Source organism: Mobula birostris, chromosome 20, assembly GCF_030028105.1.
Source record: "Mobula birostris isolate sMobBir1 chromosome 20, sMobBir1.hap1, whole genome shotgun sequence".
Classification (NCBI taxonomy): domain Eukaryota; kingdom Metazoa; phylum Chordata; class Chondrichthyes; order Myliobatiformes; family Myliobatidae; genus Mobula; species Mobula birostris.
The window spans coordinates 14493907-14519378 of NC_092389.1; the positions used below are offsets into that span (position 1 = coordinate 14493907).

The following is a 25472-nucleotide window of genomic DNA, read 5'->3' on the forward strand; positions in this document are numbered from 1 at the left end:
CTACCCTCATCTACCCTCTTGGTTGACTCCTTAAGGAACTCCAAGGAATTTGTGAGGCATAGCTTCCCGTACACAAAGTCATGCTATAAATGCAGCTATCTGGTTCATGGGTCAATGAGGGCAGTTAAGTACAGAAAAGATGGTCCTTTGTTTTATAACAACTATGAAATGAAGAAAGTTAGAAAGTGAGACCACAGAGATGGAAATGTGAAAGTTACAAAATACAGGTTTGTGAAACCCGTGCAGTAAGTTGGGCTCTACTAATGGAGAAAGAAAGTCAGAGTCAATAAACAGCCCATCTTGATACACTCAGAAGAAACATGTTACCTGAAGTTATACATTCTCTATTGAGCCCAGAATGGTGCAGTGTGCCCAGATGGAAGATGAAGTGTTAATCCTCAACTTTATGTTAAGTCTCGCAGCAACATTGCAGGAGGTATCAGACAGTGTGAGGGGAAAATCGAAGTCATCATTGCAGAATGAATGCAGGTGATCCACAAAGCAGTAAGTGAGTCAAGCAGTGGTGCTCAGTACGATTTCATGGGCTGTTAGTTTAGAATTTGGACAGTTACCAATCCCCTTCTCTGCATGTTTTGGTAAAAAGAGTTAATTGTGATTTTTAAAATCTAATGGCTTCAGCACAGAGCTGCTATTTTATGCCGTGCGTGTTATTTTTGAGTGTAAGTGAGAGGGAGAGAGAGTTAGTGGTTGAGCATTGTAAGTGGACGTGGTTTTCTGATGAGTTTAATTATTGAGGAATTTGGAAAGAGATTTCTAAATGTTTTGTGCAGAGCCAGTGAACATTGATTTACTTATTTTCTAAGGACGTGCCTGTATTTTTCTTACTGCGGCTAATGTAATAAATAGACATCATAGCAACATAACATTAAATCTGTGAACAATTGTTTTCAACATCACAATATAAACATAGAGGCCTGTATTTATTCCCTGTTTTTTTTTCTTGCTTTTTTCTATATCTGTGTCTGTCTCTTCCAGACAGCTTCTCTTCTAATTTTTTAAATAAGTAACTAAAGTTAGTTTTAAGCTGCTTATTGGCTGAAATAATTTACTGTCGATCATGGTGGAATCATGTATTTGATAGTGGGAGACTGTAGGCTGTACAACAGAAAAGACAAAAACATTGTATGTAATACCATAGTTTCTCCATTATCTTTACAAATCTTTCTGCCTTGCTTCTTTTACCTTGCCTCAAGTAGCAACAAGGGGAGCTTATGGGCATTCTCACCAAGGTTCAGACCACCCATTCATCTCTTTTCCATTTTTCCCTAAGCTAACCTGCCCTAACAATTATCGGGTTCCCTTGTACCTTGGTGCTGAAGTATTGACTGTCTTCACTTTCTCTCCTGCAGCCCCTCAATTTCTCTCCGTGCTTAAATTATCTGACACATTGATTGATCCCTTCAATATTGAGACAAAGCAGTGGCCAGCCTACAGGTTTTGTGGTAAATGGAGGATCAAAAACTAGACATTTGGGATTTGAAAATGGTTTAATAATGGAGAAAGATTTTCCAAAGCTGAGCAAAGAGGATGTGGAAGGTTGTGTATAGGATATACCTTTGCCTATGTTTCGGGCAATCAGAGGTAACAAGGAGGCCACCTAAACTGACGAGATTTAAGGGGCGGCAAGCAAACTAGATAGAGGAGAGATCAGAGAGCAGTGAGTTAAGATGAATGTTAATGAAGAGATTGCATACAAGCCACATGACTTTTTCATTCACACAAATTTCAGAATTTAAAATATCCCTCAAGTGCAATTAAGTAATTTGTAAATTTCAATCTAAAATCAAAACCAGATTGATCAATTGGGAAATAAATTTGCACACTTGAGCACTGACTAATAGACAAGCATAATAATGACCTTGGATTTAAAAGAATTTAAGTAAAAGAGGAAGAAAGTCTTATTGAAATTATATAGAGTCTAGGAAAGACCTGCCTTGAATTTATCTGGTCTCCTTTCCCAAGGAAGGATGGACTTCCAAAGGAATGCATCAGAAATTGGTTTCTGCAATGGTGAATGAAGGCAGCTCTCCTTTGAGGAGAGATTAAGCAGACAAGGTGATGCTGTCTAGAGTTCAGTAGGGTGAGGGATGATATCACTGAAACATGAAAAGGATCTGGTAAGGTTTGACGAGTTGGATATCTCCTGGCTGCGGTGTCAGTAATCAGGAGTCTCCTCTCAAAATAAAGAGTTGGCTTTTCAGGACAGGGATGAGAAGATTGTAAAACTAGGAGCAGAATTAGGCCACTCAGCCCAAGTACGTCTGCTCCGCCATTTCATCATGGCTTATTTATTATCCCTCTCAACCCCGTTCTCCTGCCATCACTCCAATGTTGCTTGGTATCAAGGAAAGATGATTAAATTGTTTTTGATCATTGGATTTTGGCTTGATAAAGGTCATGTTCCCAGGTTTTGCTGCATGTGGGCAGCCATTGTTACTACACTATCTGAGGAGTTGTGATTGGAGCTGCAAGCTGAGCAATCATTGACACTGAACTGCTAATTTTGTATGAGACTGTCCCAAGGAGTCCTTGAGGCAGTGCACTTGAGGCTGTGATGATTGACCTTCAGCAAACAGCCATTTTGTTCCAGGTATGACTCAACCATTGTACAGTTTTCTCGCTAATCTCAGTGCCTCCAGTTTTACTTGGGCTGCTGCACTCCATGCTGTGTTAAATACTGCCTTATGTCAAAGCCAATTATCCTCAGCTCTCTTTAGTCCGTACTTGGACTAAAATTGTAATGAGGCCTAGTGCTGAATGGTTCTGATGGAATGGCTGTGGTGGACAGATTATTTGTGTGTGCAGCTTGCTTGGGTTGTCAGCTTTGATTGAGAGTAAACTAATGGGGTAGCAATTGGCCAATTTAGATGTATCCTGGCTTCAGTGGAAAGGACAAAACTGGGCAGTTTGCCACTTAAGTAGATGCTATCATTGTAACTTTAGTGGAACAGTTTGGCTAGAGATGTATTCTGGAATAAATATGTTAGGCACTTAAGCATGCTCTTAGTATCCAGAGTCCTGCTGTATTCGCTGTGTTTGGCTTTATTGTATGTAATGATTTGAATTGCTTAAATATTAGCTGTGGTGGGTGTGTTTATGTACAAACGGTACATATGAATTAGAAGCAGGAGTACTTGTCACCAGTCTAAGCTTCACTGTTCAATAAAGATGATGGCTGATCAAGTTATAACCTCAACTCCACTTTTCCACCTTCCACATCGACCTTTCATTCAAAGATTCCAAAGTACATTTATTATCTAAGTATGTAGGTGGTGTATAGCCATGAGATTTGCCTTCCCACAGACAGCCATGAAACAAAGAAACACCATGGAACCTGTTCAAAGAAAACATCAAGCACCTAAAGTGCAAAAAAAAATCAGCAAATAGCAAAAAACGAGTGAAAGACACAGAATATAAAATATCAAACCACAAAGTCATTGAAATAGTTTAGGAAGGTTCAGTTTAGTTCAGTTTAGTTTAGTTTAGTGCTGTGTTGCTTCATCGACTGCAGGGCACCCCGATCAAAATAGTAATTAAAAAGGAGTAACCAGAAACACATCACAACATGAGCTACAGAGTCCAATCCACAAACCGCATCAATTAAACCTTGCGCAAGACCCAAGACTCAGACACCATCGTCCGGCAGCATGGAGTGGGAGAGACAAGTCAAACGCAGGCACCATCCTTCGGGAGCAGTGAGCAAGAGCGAGAGGCCGTTCAGACACAGGCATCTTCCTCCAGCAGTAGCAAGCGAGATAGAGAGAAATACCGGTCAAACACAGGCAGATGGCACTGAACATCTGCTCGCCTTCTGCCCTTGTCCTTGTTGATTTCAATCTTTCTCAGTGCTTTAATCAGCGAGATCAGTGAGAAATGGAGTCAATCATGGGCTCGCGCCCCATCTCCAGGCTTTTTGGCCTCCAGGCCACACACTCCACTTGAAACCTCACCAAACTCCCTCGGAGACAGCAGAGTGCCAGGTTGCTCAGTGGGCCTGAAAACACATCATCAAAATGTAAATAACAGATTTCAGTAGTAGCAGAATCATATTTGAAATAAAAAGTTGTTTGTGAACAGTCTGAAGGACATCACCCTTGTTATCAAGGATCTATTTATCTCTGGCTTAAAAGTATACAAAGATTCAGCTTCTGTTGACCTTTGAGGGGAGAAGTGTCAAAACTAATGACTCTGCCCCCAAATGGAAAGAGAAAAAAATCACCTGATTTCTGTATGACTATCCTGCTAAATGTTATTTAGGCTGTGGGCCAGTCCTGCCAGTTTTGGCATATAATTCAGTGTTTGAGCTGAGTGTTTTTAATCATATTCGGGATGCAATTGGATCACTGCCCAGCAGTCAAAAGATTCAAAGTACATTTATTATCAAAGAATGTGTAAATTATACAACCTTCCCCTTCCCTTTCTTCCCCTTCTGCCCTCCCCTATCGGATTCTCTCTCTGGCCTTTGTCTCTTTCACCAATCAACTTCCCAGCTCTTTACTTCACCCTTCCCCCTCTCCCAGTTTCACTAATCACCTACTGCCTTGGGATTTCTTCCTCTCTCTCCCCTCCCCTCCAACCACCTTCTCTGACTTCTCACCTTTTTTTTCCTCCAGTCCTGATGAAGGGTCTCAACCTGAAATGTCAACAGTTTATTTTTTCCCATAGATGCTGTCTGGCCTTCCGAGTTCCTCCAGCATTTTGTGTGTTGCACCCTTGAGATTTGTTTGCTTAGAAGTAGCCACAAAGCAAGAAACCTAAAAGAACCCAATTAAAGTGAAAAAATAAAAAGACCGACACCCAGTGTGCAAGAGAAAGGAAAACAAAACACCATGCAAGCAATAGAACCGAGCAGCAACATTCCGAACCAAATTGAGTCCTCAGATCCAAACCCCAGAACAACCCGGAGTCGGCCCAAAGCCTCACTTATCAGTTCATCATATTAATGGGAGCACAGCAGCTGGCGCAGTCTTCATAGCCTCAGCGCCATGGAGAGTGAGCAAAATATATCCTCACCTCTGATCCTGACACCTTGTCTTTTCAGTCTATCTGGTGTGCTTAAATTAACCAAATGACAGAACAGTGGAAGGCTCTGTTGCTCTGAGGAGAGGAATGAACATTGTGGAGAGCAAGCAAAATTGGCTCTCACTTTGAATCTGGGCTGGCAACAGCTTGCACCTCGCACTAGGACCCAGCTGCTGTGAAGAGCTCGGGGCCTAGACCACGCCCCACCAGTGATTCAGCTCGGCTCCCAGAGCAATCCAGCCTTGCATCCGGGCCAGTTGTACAGGCATGAAATCTCCTCTGCCCTGACTTCTGCTCTCCGAAAGGCTCACTCCATCTGCGTCAATTCTGTAAAACATTATGTCAGCTCATCCCCCAAACTTGCCTTGCTATTGCTTGCCCCCTCACTGTTTGCAGCAATAATTTAACACAATTCCCCTCAGAAAAGGTAATTTTAGTGATGTTTTTCTGCCAGTGAGCTGTTGCATATATTCGGTAGTGCCATCTTAACCGGAAGCACTTATTCTTGCTGTGGCATCAAGACAGCTGTGTTCGACCATTTCAGAAGCAAAATGAGTCAATCGCACTAGTTTGGATTTCTTTTTGTCAAATATAAGTCTGACTGGCTAAGGAAGACAAACCACAGAAGTCCACATGCCATTCTCAAAGTTCAAAGTACATCTATGTAATCAGATGCTACCCTGTGATTCATTTTCTAGCAGACATTTACAGTAGAACAAAGAAATGCAATAGAATCAGTGAAAAACTATGCAAAAACTGATAAGCAACCAATATGCAAATGAAGATCAAAGTTTAAAGTAAATTTATTATCAAAGTACATGTGGCACCGTATACTACCCTAAGGCTCATTTTCTTGCGGGCATTGATAGTTGATACAAATGACAAAGCTAAACAACCAATATACTGAAGATAACAAACTGTGCAAATACAAAAACAATAATAATACTAAATAAACAATAAATAGCAAGAACAGAAGTTGTAGAGTCCTTTAAGAGTGAGCCCATAGATTGTGGAATCAGTTCAGTGTTGGGGTGAGTGAAGTTATCCCCTCTGCTTCAAAAGCCTTGTGGTTGAGGGGTAATAACTGTTACTGATCCTTGCAGTTTGGGATTTGAGGCTCCTGTATCTTCCTGATGGCAACAGTGAGATGAGAGCATGGCCTGGAAGGTGGGGTTCCTTGATGATGAATGCTGTTTTCCTGTAACAGCACTCCTAAATGTGCTCAGTGGTGAGGAAGGCTCTACCTGTGATAGACTGGGTTGTATCCACTACTTTTTGGAGGTATTTCTGTTCAAGGGCATTGGTGTTCACCCACTTGTGATGCAGCCAGTCAGTATCGTCTATGTTGCACATCTATAGAAGTTTGTCATAATTTTAGATGACATGCTGAATCTGCGCAAACTCCTAAGGAAGTACAGCCACTGCCCTGCCTTTTTTGTAATGACCATTATGTGCTGGACCCAGAACAGATCCTCTGAAAAGATAATATTGAAGAATTTAAATTTGCTCACCCTCCCCGCCTCTGATTCCCTGTTGAGGACTGGCTCATGGACTTCCAGTTTCCTCCTCCTCTAATCAAAAATCAGATCTTTGGTTTTGCTGACATTGAGTGAGAAGGTGTTGTGACACCATTTAGACAGATTTTCTTCCTCCTCCTTCCCAATGGCAGCAGCGAGGAGAGAGCATAGCCTAGATGTTGTGGCTCCTTGATGATGGGTGCTGCTTTCTTGTGGCAATACTCCTTGTAGATGCACTCAATGATGGGTGAGTCTTTGCCTATGTCCATTTTTGTTGGCTTTTCCATTCTTAGGCATTGGTATTTCCATGCCCAGTTTCATGACTGAGACAACTAATTTCAGCTTTTTATTTCAGTTTTGTTCAGTTAACTAAAATTTAAATCCCAGGATATTCTGTTGGGTTTCAAATTCATTCTTCTAGTTTGTTAGCTCATGTCATTTTTAACACTGGAGGAGAGTGGCCACTGAGGAGTTTCTCAACAAGGAAGAAAAATTCACTGGGATGGAGGTGAGATGGTTTGTTTGCTCTTCTTCATGCTTATGATTTGCATGTCCAGTAAATTATGAAGAGAGAAAATAAAGATTCTGCATGTCAGTGGATTTGGCAACCCATTGAACACCTATTTAGAGCAATGGAATGAATTGCAGTTTGCTTCTTTTGGCAAATCAGTTGGCATGCTTTGCAATATGTGCTTTTGACTCCTTCATTACCATCCCCAGTCCCACTATCCCTGTTAGCGGCCATTCCTGGCTAAGCTGCTAATTCATGCCATCCAGCATATGAATCTCTATTTAAATGTTACTTCAAAATGCTGCAGAAGTTAATATAGATTTGAAATTCAATTTTTAAAAAAAATCATAATTCTAGAGTTTCATACTAAATTTCTACCTGCCCAATGCAAAATACTGCAAATATCAGGAATGTGAAGTATAACAGGAAGAAAGTTTAAAAGGAAGCAATGTTAAAGTTTTAGATTGACAACTTGCCAGAACACCTGATGACTTTACATTTACAGAGTGGCTATTGATTTCTAATACTACTGCTGTTATTCTCCACATGTGCTACCTGACCTGCTGAGTGTTTGTTTCAGAGAGTGGAATTCTTTTTTTTGTGTCAGCATAACGGATTCTATGATTTGAAAGAATATCTACATCCAAATACTTTTCAATCTTTTGATTTGAAAGACACAAACATTTTCTTGATGAGAAAATTTTATTTTTTCTGTCAACATGATTTCTTTTTCTTCTGTTGGGAGTATGTTGATTTATAGCAGTGTGGCTTATGATAACTAATTCACTTATAACAATTTAAATGTGTGAGTGGCCTGAAGTAAGGCGTTGCAGAGTGGCAGTGTAATTACCAGTCTTTTTAAGACATGATGGATCAGTATATTGCAAACAGGGTGGGGTGGGGGCGGTGTGCAAAAACCACAAAAAAATGTATCTGTTAAAATATAAATGTTCTTTACTATCGGGAAATACCTTATAAAATTTTGCATTTTAGTTTTGTTCTTCAGTATCTGTTCCTATTGCTCCCTTTCCTTCACTTATCTCTCCTTTCCCTTCTGTCCATTTTGTTTGTTCTCTTCAAGTCCCAAATTTAGAAGCTGATGAAGAAAAGGGAATTTGGGAGAAGACCTAAATCTAGTGGATAGAAAGCTCACTGGAATAAAAGCAGAGAATGCTAGAAACACTCAGCTGGCTGGGTAATTTTTGGCTCAATTTCTCTCTCCACAACATTTCAGATTAATGACTTCAGAATTTGCATTAAAGGTTATAGACCAAAGGCAGAAAAGTGCTGACTGGTAAGCGAGGGGCTGAATGACATTCTTCAGTTTGTTCTTTGTGTTGCTCCCACTATCATGCTGTCACTACACCATTCACATTTTCTGTGGCTTGTCAATGTGGTTTCTGCTCTCTCTCTCATCTCTTCCTTTGTTTCTTTTTAATTTAATTCTTCTCACTTCTGATGTTTAAATTTTCTCCACATACTACTTTTCATATGCACATACATTATCCTGTTACACTCCCTATTCTCCCCCCAGTAACAGTTGATTAATAGTGAATTTGTTGTGAATAAAAAGTTCCAACAGCTACCATAGAGACAGAAGATGCATAACAGGATTGTGGACCTGAATCATGAATCCTCCCATTTTACCCCTCTCCAAAATTGCTCCCTGAAGCTATTAGTACTTCTGGTAATTTCATGCTTACCGCAGTACTTACTGTGTGCGAGATCAGCACTGTCTTCGTCATTGTTGGCACGTGAATATATAGTGAGGGCAGGGAGCAGGCTGCCATGGACTCTAGCCTGCTCTGAATCTACACCATGAAGAACCTGTGGTTGGAACTTGCCTCACACTGAGCCCGTTATGAACTGTGTTAGGATGAAAATAGCTAGGTCTGATTGATCAGGTAAAGCGGTGCATGTCCTGCCATTTAACTGCTGATGCAGGGAAGAGATATCTGTTGACTTCACTTGATATCTATTTTTCAGTGCATTCTGTTTGGGGGTGATTTAATTAACAGACGTATTTATCAAGTGCTTTGCCTATTTCCTATCATGATCTCTTTATGAACTCTCCTAGTGGATGCAAACCCGTGCAAATGTAAGTTATCTGTGCCTCAAGTAATTTTAGGTGAGTTATAGCCAAACCTATTTTTGCTCGATTTGCTGTCTCTGTAGGCATACGATGATAAGAATCACGCACTTCCTTACAACTAAATTTTGTTGAACTCTTGCTATTTTACCAGATTCTCTTACGGAATATTACTCATTTGAAATTTCAAGATAATTTTCAAGCAATTGTAATTTTTCAAATGCCTTATTCTAGACCAGTTGTGTTCATTATTATTTTTTTAAGGTAAAAAAGAATTTCTAGGAAAAGTTGCGAACTTACAACGCAAATAAAAGGCTCTGGCGCATGTGGTTTTGTTTGTGTCGGATTTTAGACTGTGGGACTCAATTGTGCAGCCTGAGGGTGGGGTCACATTTATCATGCCTTTGCAGATTCTTTTCCCTGCCCTGACTATCTGCTCATCTCCTCAGTTACTGGCAGTTTAGACAGCTGTTTTGACTTTCATTCCCTACCACACTTACTCAATGCTCTCCTGTTTTTTTTGTGAAAAATAACTTAGATTTTAAATCAATCATCAGAACCATTCACCTTCTGTGTTTATGTTGAGCTTATAAATACAGTACCTCCAGTAGTCAATGTGACAGTGTGACTAACTGTGAATTAATATTCCACACTTTCCATCTTCAAAAGCTGGCTTCAGTATTTTCTTTCAGATCAATGTAGGATTTCTTTGCAGCCCATCTCACTGCAGCTTTATATTGCAATCAATGCACAGAAAGCAACAGCTGCATCACCTAGCATCAGGCAGGACGTTGCAGTGTGGCGAGTGAAATAGGCCAGATCAGCAAGGAGAGGAACTTGCCATTTTTTTTCCCCCATCACCACTCATGCTGAACTTCCTGTAATTGACTCTCATTGGGCCGTGTTCCACAGGTACTGAATGCAGGCGTATACAGAGGTCCTGGTTGCAATAGCTATCTTGAACTTTGCAGTAGCAGTTCAATAGATGATTTTAGCAGATTTAGCTTTTGAGTCTGTAAGTATTGCATAGTTTTCTTTGCAAGAAACCAGGTCAATTATGCTTCAGACAAACTCGCTCTCACCTAACTTTTTAAAAATATCTCCCGATAGGTATGCCTCTTATTATTTGTTTCATTTAAATGCATCAGGGTGATTCATCGCTGTCTGGTAAAGATGCTTTTGCTGAATTCTCTATTGGAGCTACCTGTGACTCATTTTATATATGATCCCTATTTCTGGACATTCCCATAAGTGGAAACAACCTCCCTACAACATCTTGAGTCATGGATACAAAAGTAGAATACAGTATACAGCAGTGACTTCTTTGTGGAAAGAAGGAAATTAATGTGTGGAAGCAGTCCAGATAAGGTTTAAGTGGATAAACACCTAAAATAGGTAGATTATCTTGTGAGTCAGGGCACTTTGAGCTTTTGCGTTTCTGCTCTGAATGTTCTGAATTCCAGAGTTGAGAAGACTCAGTGAGGCAACATAAAATTATATGGCAGTTTGACAGTGTGGATGTGCAGAGATCGTTTCCTCTTGTGGGAAAATTCAGAGCTTGTGGAGAACATTAAAAAAAGGGGGAAGGGGTCAGTGCATTTGATATAGATGTGGTGAAGCCATTTTCTCTTGAAGATGGTGGGCTTTTGGATTATGGAAGCAGATACTTTGGCTGTTTTATGGGGGGAGTAGGTAGATAAGCTGGGGATGGGTGTGAAAGGTTACTCAAAGTTAAAGGCAAGACAATTTGGGGGCATTGGGCATAAAAATTCGAAGTTGTTCTGCCACTGTATAAAAGTTTTATTAGGCTACATTTAGAGCAGGGGTTCCCAACCTAGGGTCCATGGTCCCCTTACTTTAACGGTATTGGTCCATGGCATAAAAAAAGTTGGGAACCTGTGATTTAGCGTATTATGTGCTGTTCTGGTTGCCACACTGTAAGGCATGGAAGACTTGGAGAAGATGCAGGAGAAATTCACAAGGATGTTGCCTGCAATGGAGTGTATTAGCTATGAAATGGTTAGACAGACCTGGATATTAATGTCCAGAGTGCTAGATCTAAGGCACAATGTGGTAGTATATAAAAATTGAGAGTTATGGATAGGTTAGTTAGTCTTTTGCTGAGGGTGTAAATATCACATATCTGAGGGCGCCGATTTTAGGTGAGAAGAAGGTGGTTTTTGAAGGAGATGTGCAAGGCAAATTTTTCTTTACACACAGGGTTTGGTAGGTGGCTGGAATGCACTGTCAGGAGAGGTGGAAACAGATACAATAGCAAAATTTAAGAGGTATTTAGACAGACGCAGGGACTGGAATTATAAGAACACTAGAAAGATTGGATGAGTATCATGGTCAGCACAGGCAAATGGGCCAAATGGCCTATTTCTATATGGCATTGTTCCATATTCTAAGTCATATGAACCAAGGTTTTAAATGGCTGAGCAGGCTTGAAGAGCAAAGTGGCTGATTGTTACTCCTTATTCATATGTTCCAATGTAATGACCTACTCTATCAAACTCAATCTTCAAGGCCAGCCCTTGGGCTTCTCATTTCTGGAGAACAGTAATTCAGTCTCTTAAATCTTTCTTGATGGGTATAACCTCCAGGTTCTGCTATCATTTTAGTAAATCCTTTTATGCACCTTTCCCAGTATTTCTATGTCATCCTTGAAAAGTAGAGTCCAAGTTGTTGAATAGTGTCACACTTGGAGAGGTGTGGCAATTCTCACAGTAGAGAAGTATTACTGCCTGGATTACAAATAGAATTAAAATTGGAAATCATTGGGGTCTTGTCACAGTCTTTCCATCCTTGAGTTTTGGATTGGTGCATGAAGGAAAAAGCCGAGCATATCTTGGAACTATTGTGAAAAATGGAGAAAAGAATGAATAAATTGAACAACGTTTGGCCAGTCAGCCTTGTCCCAATGATAGGTCAACCTTTATAGCTACTAATGTAGAACAAGATTATTTTTTGATAAAGTAAGGAGAAATTTATTGATTTCATGGTGGAAACTAAGCTTCTGTAACTTGAGTTTTTAAAGTGTTCAGCAATGGTTGAAGAGGCATGTTTGTGGTATTTGGAAGGCATTTGATAAAATGTGCGATATAAAAGACTGGTCAAATTGAAACCCTTGGGATAAAAGGACTGTGGTAGTGTGAATGCAAAATTGGCAAATGTATAGAAAGCAGAAAATTGTGAGTAATTAGTTGTTTTTTGACTGGAAGTGGTGCTCCACTATAGTTGTATCAGGACCACAGATCTTTACGGCATTAGTGTCCTGCACTTGCATTATACAGGACAAAGTTTCAATATTTACAGATTCAACTAAACTTGGATATAGACAGTTACATGCATTGTAACAGGCTTCAGCAAGACTAACAAAATAGGTTGATACATGGCAGATGAAATTTAATGCCAGAAAGTTCCAAATAGTAGGAAAATTGTTCTTCTGTCTAAAGGGTACTATTTCAAAATTGCCACAGGTCCCCTGTTTGTATGTATGTAAAGCAAGTAGAGGAATGTGTTGAATCATTAGTTCACTTTACTGTGTTGTGCATCTTGGTCTGGAGGAATGTTATTTCGTTTGAAAGTATACATATATACGGTTGAATGACCTAAGCTTGAACTAAGACCATTGAGTACCTCGTACCATTGAAGTTATGGAAACATTTTAGTTTTGTGAATTATTCTGAGCACTATGCTTGAGGAAGTGTTGTCTTAGAGTGCACAGTAGATTTGTTAGAGACTATGGGTGATAGACTTCATTTATGTAGAGTGGCTGATGAATTAGTTCTTCCAAAAGCAGAGAAGGTCAACAATTGAACATCATATTGCAAATTGTTAAATTTGTCCTGCCAAAGGGTTTCGGTTTGAAATGTTGACGGTACTCTTCCATAGATGCTACCTGGCCTGCTAAGTTCCTCCAGCATTGTATGTGTTGCACAAATTGATAAATACTAGTAGAAAAAGGCTCAGTAGCCAGTGAAATGCATTGAAACGGGCCAAAATATTGCAGCAGTTAATGCTGCCATTTACAATTTCAAGGATCTAGTTTGATATTCACATTGGCTCTTCTTGTGGAGTATGTATGTTCTTCCAGTGAATGCATGGTTGCTGCAAGGCACGAGGTTTCCTTCGACATTCCAAAAGCAAGCTAGTAGGCTATTGGTTACTGCAAATTGCCTCCCTGATATTGCTAAGTGGTAATCAGCTGGCAATCAGTGGTCAAATGAGATGTGGGGCTTCTGTGAAATGGAGGTTATTGGAATAGGTTGATGGGATAGCTTTGTTGGGAACTTGGATGAACCCAATGAGCTGAATCACCTCATTCTGTGCTCTAAAAGGGTTTGGCCAAGAAATCTGAGCAAATGTGCAGAGCTGCTTCTGTTGCAAGTTTTTTTTTGGATCCAAGTTGTTTTGATGTAAGAGCTGGTGGAATCAGCTTTGATAATTGAGAGTATTAGATAAATACTGATAAATTAGATAAAAACATTGGCAGTCTTAGAGGGATTGGGGTTAACTGGATAACTTTTTTGTGGGGAAAAAAAACTGGCACAAATGCAGTTGATTGATTTTATGTATTAACTTGAGGCTTCAATATTGAACGAATGGAATTGGTCAAGTTTCTCTGTGAAAACGCTGAGCACTCTAACTTGAGCTGATCTCTTTAATTCCAGGTTTCCCAGCAGAAGACTTCCCAGGTAAGAGCTCTCGACACAATGGGTGAAAGTGATTGGCCATCCCAGACTGTCCAGGCAGCAATTAGAAGGCTTAGCAACTTGTACGTATAACTAGAATTCTCTCTGAGATCCCTGCCTAGTCCCCTACCCTAATTTCTTTACCTCCTGTATGGCTTGCTCTATTACGAGACCAGAAAAAAAGGGAATTCAAGTTTTGGAGAAACAATAGTTGGCAAAATATGGTGAATGTGACACAACTAATGAAATTGGAAAAGTTGATTATAAACTTCTCTATAGGTCCAAATAAATCTTTAATATTGGATAATCACAGTCCCTGAATACATTTTTTCAAATTTACTCAGTTAGGCATTAGATGCTTTTCTTTATTGTGGTATTGATTCTGATTATGGGTATTACACACAAGGCTGGGGTTTGTTGGCAGAATTTCAGCTGATGGTGAGGACACATGCAGGAGTGAGATAGATCAGCTGGTTGGATGATGTTGCAATAACGACCTTGTACTCAATGTCTGGAAGTCCAGGGAATTGATTATGGACTTCAGGAAGGGGAAGTTGAGGGAACACACACCAGTCCTCAGAGAGATCAACAGTGGAAAGAGTGAGCAGTTTCAAGTTCCTGAGTATCAACATCTCTGAAGATTTATCCTGGGTCCAACATATTGATGCAATTACAAAGAAGGCACAACCACAGCAATATTAAATTGGGAGTTTGAGGAGATTTGGTTTGTCACCAAAGGGCCTCGCAAATTTCTACAGATGTACTGTGGAGAGCATCACCACCTGGCATGGAAGGGCCATGGCGCAGGATTGGAAAAAGTTGCAGAAAGTTGTAAACTCTGGCAGCTCCATCATGGGCACGAGCCTCCCCAGCATCCAGGACATCTTCAAAAGGTGATGCCTCGAAAAGGTGGCATTCATCATGAAGGACCTCCATCACCAGGACATGCCCTCTTCTCATTGCTACTATCAAGGAGATACACAAGGAGGAAGACCCACACCTAGTGTTTTAGTAACAGCTTCTTCCCCTCTGCCCTCAGTTTTCTGAATGGTCAATGAGCCCATGTACACAACCTCACTATTTTCCCCTCTTTTTGCACTAATTTAATAAATATATTATTTATTATATAAATGTACACATATACAATTTCTTATTGTAATTTATGGTGTTTACTATTGTTGCTAAGTGCTGCTGTCGCAAAACAACAAATTTCATGATCTATGCCAGTGATATTAAACCTGACCCTGATGTGGTGAAAGATACATAGGGTCTTTTGGTGTAAGAAGCAAAAATTTGCAGTTTCAGATACAAAACTTAGAAGTAGTGAGGCCACATGATGTAGTTATATATATTTTACAAATAATGGCAATAGCAATTTAGTAAATGTCCGAGTGAACACAGCTCCTGGAGAATCTAATTCTTGATATTATCTAGGATAAGGCAGCCTCCTTGGCAACGTATTCGCAACATATGTACCGCATTCAGTGTTTACTCTAGTATGTGCCACCTACCAAGTGTTCTGCAGTAACTCACCAAAGCTTTTCATCATTGCTTGCCTGACCTGTGATCTCTAGTAGCTTGAATGAAAGAGCAGGAGATGCATGTTAACACCACCGTCTGTGAGTCTGTACCCAATTCCCAATCTATTTTTTGTTTGGAAATGTATTGCCTTTCCTCCATTGCTGAGTCAGATTCCTGGAAATCTCTACTCAATAGCACTGTGGGAGGGGTTTCAGGGGTTTACCACGACTGTCCTGGGGGTGTTGGGATTGTTCCTTTATCAATGAAGCCCGCTTTTTATGAAATTTTTTTAAAAAAAAAGCAGCTTGAAACCTATACAAATTATTAACTGGTAACTTTTAGATGTGTCTAGTTTTGAATGTTGTAGGAGGAAACTCGTTGACATGGTCCCAGAGTTCAGAAATTTTGTTTACAAAGAGAGACCAGAGAAATTGGAATTCTTTAGAAAAATATTTTCTGTAGAAATATGATGCAGATGTTCAAATTTAAAGGCTTTGATAAGATTAAATTGCCGTAATATTATGCATTTACCATAATGTATTTGCAGAGGTGAAAGTGGTATGAACAGGAAATAAAGCCAGGTAATATCTAACATGTTCTACAGGCCTTTTTACATGTGTTTATTGATCATTTGAAGCTGCAGCAGTGGAATAAAAATCAAAGTACAGCTAAAACTATATAAAAAAAAGGCTTATCCGAACACAGGGTCACCTGGAGGCCATTTACCCTTCCATCATTTGCTTGAACTGTTCATTTGCTTCCATCATTTGCTCAGCTTGTTTTCCTCGTCTTGCTCCTTGTCGAAAGATTCTTGCCAAACAAAAAAATCCATAGCCTGTTTGGGAAAGGAATTCTGGGTTTCTTGCTATTGTTTGTATGAAGAACGGTTTTCTAAAATCACTCCTGAATGTCCTGGCCCTAATTCTAAGATTCTGTCACCGTGTGCTGGATTCATCCAGAAAGATATTTTCTGTCCAATTTACTCAATCCTTTTAAACATTTTAAGGATCCTATTTGAATTGTCTATGATCTTCTCTACAATCTTCTCTACTCAATGGAATACAAGAAAATTTTATGCAACCTGGTGACTCTGGTGAATTTGCAGTCTACCTCTTTCGTGGCAGTATTTCTGTTCCAAGGTGTGATGCCTGGGATTGCACACGCTTTGGAATGGAATGTAACTTTGGACAACTTTTCCGCTTAAATCTTTCTTTGAATTCGTAAAGCTTGAACTAAGATGCACATTCAATTACCATTTCAGTTATTTTTCATTTGTATTTGTGTGTGAGAACCCTGAAATCTTTTTGCCCCTCCATAGTACTTGATGCTGATTTCTCATTATTTAAACAATATTGCAATTTGCTCTTCCCAGACCGAAGAAACTTTGCCATAGTTTATCCCATTAATTTTGTATCTGCTAGTTAAAAACTACCTATTGGGTTCTGTACTGCTTCAGAATCAGGGTCAGATTTAATATCATTGGCCTGTGACATGAAATTTTGTGGCAGCAGTATAGTGCACTACATAATAAAAATAGTATACATTATGGTAAGAAAAAATATATAAAATTAAATACTGTAAATATTTGCAAAAAGACAAAAAAGAAAACAAAAGTGCGGTAGTGTAATCTTATGGTGGCAAGGAAGAAACTGTTCCTAAAATGTTGAAGGTGTGTCTTCAGCATTCTACCTCAATGGCAGCAATGGGAAGAGAGCATGACGTAGGTGATGGTCTTTAATGATGGATGCAGCCTTTTTGAGGCATTACCTTTGGAAGGTGTCCTCAATGCTGGGAACACTAGTGCCCATGATGAAGCTGGCTGAATTTGTAACTTCATGCAGTCTTTTCTGATTCTGTGCGGTGGTCTCTCCATGCTAGGTGGTGATGCAACCACAACCAGTTAGAAAGAATAGTACATGGTGTGGTGATATCACGTGCAATGATGTGCCAGTACATGATTGGACAGAGCACTGAGCATGCGCGGGATTGCCAGAATGTTCCAGCACGTGGCTGGGTTAAGACATATTATTACTGTTTATTACTGTAAATAAAAGTTCTCTAATTCTTCCAGAATATGATTCTTTACTGTTAACCCACGGTACGTTTAAACAGAAGTAACATTACATGGTGTCAGAAGTGGTTCTGGAAGAATAATACGGGAGAATCGAGAATCGAAGATAATTGGGGAAAAAAGAGAAGAAAAAAGTTCGAACTGTAAACGGTAAAATGGAAGGTTTACAACCCCCACCAAAACTTCAGCTGACTGGCAATGTGGCTGAGAATTGGAGGATATTCAAGCAACAGTTTGAACTGTACTTATCGGCGATCGATTATGAAGAAAAATCGGAAAAAACCAAAGCTGCACTTGTGCTCCATGTAATCTGGAATGACGCAGTAGAGGTATATAATAATTTTGTCTTTGAAGATGGAGATAATTTCAATTTAAAGTCGATAATGGACAGATTTGAAGTTTTTTGTATACCTAAGCGTAATTTAACGTATGAGCGATATAAATTCTTCACATACGCGCAGAGAGCTGCTGAAGCAATTGATCAGTATGTTGCTGAGTTAAGAAAGTGTAGTAGAACATGCGAGTTTGGATTGCTCACGAACTCTCTCATTAAAGATAGACTTGTTTGTGGCATTGGAGATAATGCTCTGAGAGAAAGGCTGTTGAGAGAGCAAGATTTAAATTTTGAAAATGCTTTGGCGCTTTGCAAAGCTTCTGAGACCATGACGTTGCAAGCTGAAGAGCTTTTTGTCGAAAACTGCAATGTAAACGCTGTTTTAAAAAAAAGCGCGAACGCATCAAGAAATATAATAATACGTCGATGAAACCGACAGCAAGACGGCATTGGAAAGAAAAAAGTCATGTGATCGCTGTGCGCGTGAACATCGTCCAAATCAGTGTCCCGCATATGGCAAAATTTGCAATGGCTGCAGTAAGATTAATCATTTTTCACACTGTTGTAAAAGTAGAAAGAAGGAAAATAAAATGAAGCAAGTAAATGCTGTGCTTGAAGATGAACGTGAGGAATTTTATATAGGTGTGCTTTGTGAAAATAAAGTAAGAATGACTGGACTATTCCATTGCAAGTGAATCAAAACAATATTCTTTTTAAACTTAATACTGGAGCGCAAGTAAATGTTCATGCAGATTCTGAGTTTAATGCTTTAAAGCCAAGACAGAAGTTGCATCAGACAAATATAAAAGTGACTGGGTATTCAGGTGCAGACATCCCAGTTAAAGGAACATGCATAGCAAAGGTATCACACAAAAATATTGTGCGCACACTTTCATTTGTGGTGGTGCCAAAAAATGTACGGTCAATTCTGGGTTTATCTGCCCATGAAAGACTTAATTTGATGAAAAGAATTTTTGTTTTGGACAGTGAGACAGAGCTGAAGCGATAGAATGTTGCATTACAGTCGGCAGAAGGTGATGTCACTCGACTACTGGTCCAGCTCATGGGGGCAAATGCTGACATGGAGAATATACAAGCAGTAGCTGCAGTGTCTGAGACGACCAAAAAGGAGGCAATTGCTGATGTGAAAAAGCAATGGCAGGAGGAGGTTGCTTCAATGCAAGCAATAATGAAAGAGACACTGAGAGAATATGAGATTCAACCTAGAGCAAGAACCAAGAACGCTCACAGTGGGAAGAGTATGAGGAAGAAATGAAAGCACAAGTGAAGGAATTGAGAAGTATTATTGAAATGAAGTCTCAGCATAAAAAAGAGATTACATGGTTAATGAATGAATTAGATGAAGAAAAGAAGATTCGTATTTCATTACAAATGGAAGTGGAAGGTGAATTGACTGATCTAAGGAAACGTTTGTCTGAAGGACAAGGAGACAAAGTGAGGATACAAGATGAAGGGAACACATGAACACAGACCAGATCATACATGGTCCAAACAGAGGAGGGAGTGGTGTTAAGAAAGAATCGCAAAGGCTTTAAGAAAGAGCCAACTTCAGAGTTTCACTTATCTGATACAGATGTGTTTTGATTAACGTTGTTAATTGTTTTTCTTTTTAAGGAAAGGAAGATGTGGTGGTATCACGTACGATGATGTGCCAGTACATGATTGGACAGAGCACTGAGCATGCGCGGGATTGCCAGAATGTTCCAGCACGTATTTGTTTATTACTGTAAATAAAAGTTCTCTAATTCTTCCAGAATATGATTCTTTACTGTTAACCCACGGTACGTTTAAACAGAAGTAACATAACACATGGTACATCTGAAAAATTTGCTCGTCTTCGGTGATACGCCAAGTCTCCTCAAACTCCTAATGAATTATAGCCGCTGTCATGTCTTTGTAATTGCATCAATATGTTGAGCCTAGGATAGATCTTCAAAGATGTTGACACCCAGGAACTGGTCTCCAGAAGGTCTGTGGCCATCTAGTCTTTCATTAAACTTATTAATATGTATGGTTAAAAGCTGGAGACCCAGAAACATCCCTGGAGGAACTGACATCTTCTGCCATTTGACATTCCTCAAACTAAGGTTATAAATGGGAAAATTATGACAAAGGCATTTGTAATCTTCTTTCCTATCATTATACCAGGAGTAGAAGCTGTTACAGCTGCAAGAAAAAGTTTGTGAACCCTTTGCAATTACCTGGTTTTCTGCATTAATTATTTGTAAAATGTGGTCTGATCTTCATCTAAGTCACAATAATAGACAAACATAATTAGCCTAAGCTAATAACACACAAACAACTGTACTACTACTTGTCAATACTGAATACACCATTTAAACAATCAGTCTAGGTTCAAAAGAGTATGGGAACCTCTGGGGTAATGCCTCCTACACCTAAGCTCTGTCTGCTATTTGGAATTGGGTGTTCCAATCAATGAGATGACATTGCAGGTATGGGATGTAGAGGTGCCATGCCCTATAAAAACGACAGGTTACTGACAAAGCCTGCTTTTCTCAAGAAAGATCTGTTTACCAATTTCCCCCGAGATCAATAAAGTATGACTATGTGCACCATACCTTGATCAAAATAAATTTCAGAGGACCTTAGAAGAAGAAGAATTGTAAAGATACATGAAGCTGGAAAAGACTACAAAAGCATTTCTAAAGACCCAAGTGTTCATCAGTCCACAGCAAGAGAAATTGTCTACAAATGCAGGAAATTCAGTAATGTTGCTACTGTCCCTAGGAGTGGGCATCCTGCAAAGATCACACCAAGAACACAACGTGCAATACTGAAGAAAGTGAAAAAGAACCCAATGGTAACAGCAAAAGACCTGCATAAATCTCTAGAACTTGCTAAAGTCTCTGTCCATGTGTCCACCATGAGAAAAACACTGAACAAGAATAGTGTTCCTGGAAGGACACCACGGAGGAAACCACTGCTCTCCAAAAATAAAGCATTGCTGCACATCTCAAGTTTGTGAAAGACCCCCAGGATGTTTTACAACGTTTCTGGGACAATGTTCTGTGGACAATTGAGACAAAAATTGAACTTTTTGGCAGAAATGCACACCACTATATTTGAAGAAAAAAGGGCACTGCACACCAACACCAAAACCTCATCCCAACTGTGAAGCATGGTGGAAGGAGCATCATAGTTTGGGGCTGCTTTGCTGTCTCTGGGCCTGGACAGCTTGCAATCGTTGAGGGAATAATGATTTCAAAATTGTATCAAGACATTTTACAGGAGGGTGTCAGGGTAGCAGTCTGTCACCTGAAACTTAACAGAATTTGGATGACGCAATAAGACAATGATCTGAAACGTGAGTAAATCAACAGAATGGTTTAAAAAGAAGAAAATTGTGTTTTGGAGTGTCCAAGTCAGAGCCTAGACCTTAACCCAATTGAGATGCTGTGACCTGACCTGAAGAGACCCGATGCAGACTGGGAGATTGTTTTGCTGAACACCTATGCTCTGTCTGCCAGAGAAAGCAAGATCTCCCAGTGGCCACACATTTTAATTCCACATCCCATTCCCATTCTGTCTATCCACGGCCTCCTCTACTGTAAAGATGAAGCCACGCTCAGGTTGGAGGAACAACACCTTTTCTTCCGTCTGGGTGGCCTCCAACCTGATGGCATGAACTTTGACTTCTCTAACTTCCGCTAATGCCCCACCTCCCCTTCGTACCCCATCCGTTATTTATTTATATACACACATTCTTTCTCTCTGTCTTCTTTTTCTCCCTCTGTCCCTGTGACTATACCCCTCGCCCATCCACTGGGTTCCCCCCCCCCCCTTTCTCCCTGGGCCTCCTGTCCCATGATCCTCTCATATCCCTTTTGCCAATCACCTGTCCAGCTCTTGGTTCCATCCCTCCCCCTCCTGTCTTCCCCTAGCATTTTGGATCTCCCCCTCCCCCTCCCACTTTCAAATCTCTTACTAGCTCTTCCTTCAGTTAGTCCTGACGAAGAGTCTCAGCCCGAAACGTCCACTGTACCTCTTCCTAGAGATGCTGCCTGGCCTGCTGTGTTCACCAGCAACTTTGATGTGTGTTGCTTGAATTTCCAGCATCTGCAGAATTCCTCGTGTTGACCTGAAGAGGGCTGTTTATACAAGGTACCCGGAAATATTGATGAACTAAAATAGTTTTATAAGGAGGAATGTTCTAAAATTCCTTCTCACTGTTGTGCAAGTCTGATCAGCAGCTGTAGGAAACATTTGGTGGAGGTTATTGCTGCTAAAAGAGGTTCAACCAGTTATTAAATACAAGGGTTCACATACTTTTTCCTGCCTGGACTGTGAATGGTTAAACAATGTGTTAAATATAGTCATGAAAAGTATAATTGTTTGTGTTATTAGTTTAGGCATGTTGTGTTTGTCTATTATTGTGACTTAGATTAATATCAGACCACATTTTGAGTAATGTAGAAAACCAGGTAATTACAATGGTTTCACAAACTTTTTCTTGCAACTGTATATCCCAAAGACTTTTATTACTTAGGCTGATTTCCTAGCTGAAGAGAATCTGCAGTGGACTGGTGAGTTGATTAAGCTTGTCTTTGGAGCCGCTGCCTTCCATCAGTGGGACCCTGAAGCATTTTTCTGCTGGCAAGTTTTTCCCTTGCTTGTTGAGTTTCAATGTGGCGCAAAATAACTATGCCCTGCCATATTAATTGGCTTGACAGTGTGACGCACACACTTGGACTCATCCATTGTCAGAGCTGTTGTTTAAATAGATATCTTTGAAGGTCAAAGATTATTATTAAATTATGAGAATACATAATTTAAAAACTTGGAACACTAAACAATTAGAAAATAAAAATTAATTAACCTTATTAAATCAAATAAAAAGAACATTATCTTGTTTTTCTCATGCTGTCTGCCGTTTCGTCTAACTGAAATCTGTGGGCGCTTTTCAACTTGGCAGCGTGGGCAAATTCCCTGCTCTGAGTGGTGCTGGATCTGTGGAAATCTGTCGAAACAGTCCAGTTCTGCGATCGTTGAGCAGTTGCGCTTTGAACTGTGGAGCATCTCACTAGTTAAATAGCAAAATCCAAACATCTGCCAGCTTTCGTGGAAAATCCAGCTCATTAAGTTTCTTTTAGAGGCTTATTCCTCATGCATTCTGTCCTGATGAAACAGATGTGGTTTCCCCAAGTCAGCCATTTCCTTTCTGTACATTTATATTCTTATTTGCGCTAGTTTTAAAAAAAAAATGGGTCTCAGTCCCTATTTCTCCTTCACTTTCTTTTCAATATATTTATGGGAAATATAATCAGTCACTTTTGCCATTGTTTAGATCTCTATTCAAATGTCCTTTTCATACCATATTAATTTCTTTTTCTCACCTTTAATGACTACATGATCTGTCATAAAATGATTTGATAGAGTCAAGAGTTTTGTGGGGGCGGGCAGGGAAAGTTTATTGAGAATGAAGCTAGTCGTATAGTTGAGGGCAAGATAGTGTATGTGATGCATTTGGACTTGCAATAGATATTTGATAAGGTGTCATGAGAGGGTGCTATGCAAGAATCAGGCTCAGTCTTAATTTATTAGCAATGATTGTAGATTAGTAATGGACAGAAAATAGAGTTAAAAATAAATGGACCAGTTTCAAGTTTGCAGGATTAATTGATGACGTGCAGTAAAGAACAATGCTCCAGGTTTAGCCATTCATAATCTTTTTCTTTGACTTAAACAAAGAGACATTGTAATGTACTCAATTTTTCTGATAGTATAAAGCAAAGTAATTAGGTAATCTGGGTAGGGGAAGCAAAATGTTTACCACAGGAAGCAGATTAAAGTGAAAGATAGTGTGTAATGCAGTAGGAAGATTGGAAGAATAACTTTTAAAGTTGAATGTTGGTTTGCAGCAGGTTTTATTTTTCTGTGTACCAAGAATCTCAAAAGTAAATATACTGATGCAATTGGAAAGGCTAGTGGTATGTTAGTTACATTGGAATGATCATGTAGTATAAGAATAGGAAGCCTTTATGTGGTTACTTGAGTCTTTGGTGGACGTACCTGGTACGCTTGTACAGTTTTGTCTCCATACCTTAAAAAAAATAAGTAGTACCTAGGCAAGTTTGGAAAGAGTTAGGATAAAATGGTTCTTTATGTTAAATTGCCTAATATCTCAGTCGACTTCACTGGGTGTATGTTGAAATGCTGTTTTCCACTGCTGAAATAAAGATAGATTTCTTAGCTTAAATTGTTAAATCTTTGAATTGCTTTATTCCAGATGACAGTGCTCAGTAATATACTCAAGGCTGAGATCAGTAGATTTTTGAAAGTGGAGATTGTAATTTTATTGAATCATGGAAAAGGCTTGAGGAATATTATTGCTAACCGTTCCAACAAATTCTAATGTTCTTTGTTTTGTTTATAGTTCTCCCAATCTGTTGAATTTCAGCTTAACAGTCTGTGTGAACCATTATGTTTTAGCTTGGTAGTCACTTTTTTCCATATGTTCATCTTGTTGTCTAATGAAAAGTGTCGTCTATATTTTTGGGGATTAAAAAAAAGATTTTGCATTGTACCTCTTTTGAAAAGTTCTCATTATTTTGGTTTTTTTATTAACAGTTTACTACAACCATCATATTTTGCATTCTTTTGAATTTTGCCTTGCTAAAATCTAAAACCTCATTAGTCACCTCCTCCTCTTGTCTCTCAAATCCAATATTGTTCAGTCATATTTTGGTAAGTATTCATAAAATGTTCACTTATGAAATTATTGACTATTTCTGGTTACTTACAAAATCCGGTTAGTTCTTCTGTTTTTGCCAGCTCTCAAACATAGTTCGAGAAAACTGTAATGTTCTCTAGAAATCCAATGTCATTGTCGCTGGAGTTGTCCTACCTCTCCTAGTGTATGAAAATTAAAAATTTTCTGTACAACTGCACCATTTTTTTTGCATGCTTCCCTGATCTTGGTATTTGTACATCTTTCCCACAAGTCCACAGGTGCCACAGTAGCATAGTGGTTGGCACAACACTATTACATATCAGAGGGGTCAGAGTTTGAAGTTCAATTCTGATGCTAACTGTAAAGTGTTTGTACGTCCTTCCTGTGGGTGCGTGGGTTTCTTTCTGGTGCTCCGGTTTCCACCCATGTTCCAAATTAACCTACCATTTGGTGGGTGAATTGGTCATTGTAAATTGTCCTGTGATTAGGCTAGGGCTAAGTAAGTGGGTTGCTAGGCAATGCGGCTTGTTGAGTCAGATGGGCCTGTTCCAAGCTGAATGTGTCCCTAAATTAAAAAGAATAGAGTCACCATCAAGTCTGAAAATAACTCTCACCAGAATCTTGCATCCTTTGTCATTCTTTAGTTCAAACCATGTTATTTTCACTGTCCCATTGTCTTTATTGAAATTCCTCCTGTCCTTGGAAAATTGTTTTCTGTTAATATTGTTACTCTTCCTCCTTATCGATTCCCTGTTGTCCCTTTTTTTAAAAAAAAATGTATAGTATAGAAAATTTAACCCTTAAGCTATGATCTGAAAGGTTGACTAGAACATGCTCTATATTTTTTACACTTCCCTTGGCACTATTCAGGGACCTAAACAGACTTTCCAGGTGACACAGAGATTCACTTTCAGCTGTGTTTTCTGTTTCGGATTCCAGCATTCGCATTCACTTTTGCCTTCACCTTAAATGTATGT

At 39.4% G+C, this 25472-nt stretch overlaps 1 protein-coding gene and 1 long non-coding RNA gene across 5 annotated transcripts in view; one reads left to right on the forward strand and one right to left on the reverse strand.

Moving 5' to 3' along the window:
- The window catches only part of LOC140185069 (rho guanine nucleotide exchange factor 12-like), a 141141-nt gene that overhangs the window by 31245 nt on the left and 84424 nt on the right, over positions 1–25472 (forward strand). For 2 of the 4 annotated variants that reach the window (XM_072238308.1, XM_072238311.1), the window contains exon 1: positions 13860–13940. The exons of 1 other annotated variant lie outside the window; for it this stretch is intronic. In XM_072238308.1, coding sequence (XP_072094409.1) covers positions 13879–13940 — 62 coding nt within the window. In that variant the 5' untranslated portion in view covers positions 13860–13878. Of the gene's footprint in view, positions 1–13836; positions 13941–25472 lie in introns of those variants that run through there. One more of the 4 variants, XM_072238309.1, reaches the window with a different exon arrangement.
- Positions 3588–9003, reverse strand: LOC140185076 (uncharacterized). The gene is made up of 3 exons (XR_011882490.1): positions 8787–9003; positions 4619–4775; positions 3588–4015 (listed from the first exon to the last, which is right to left on the reverse strand). It is a non-coding gene; the product is annotated as an uncharacterized lncRNA (long non-coding RNA).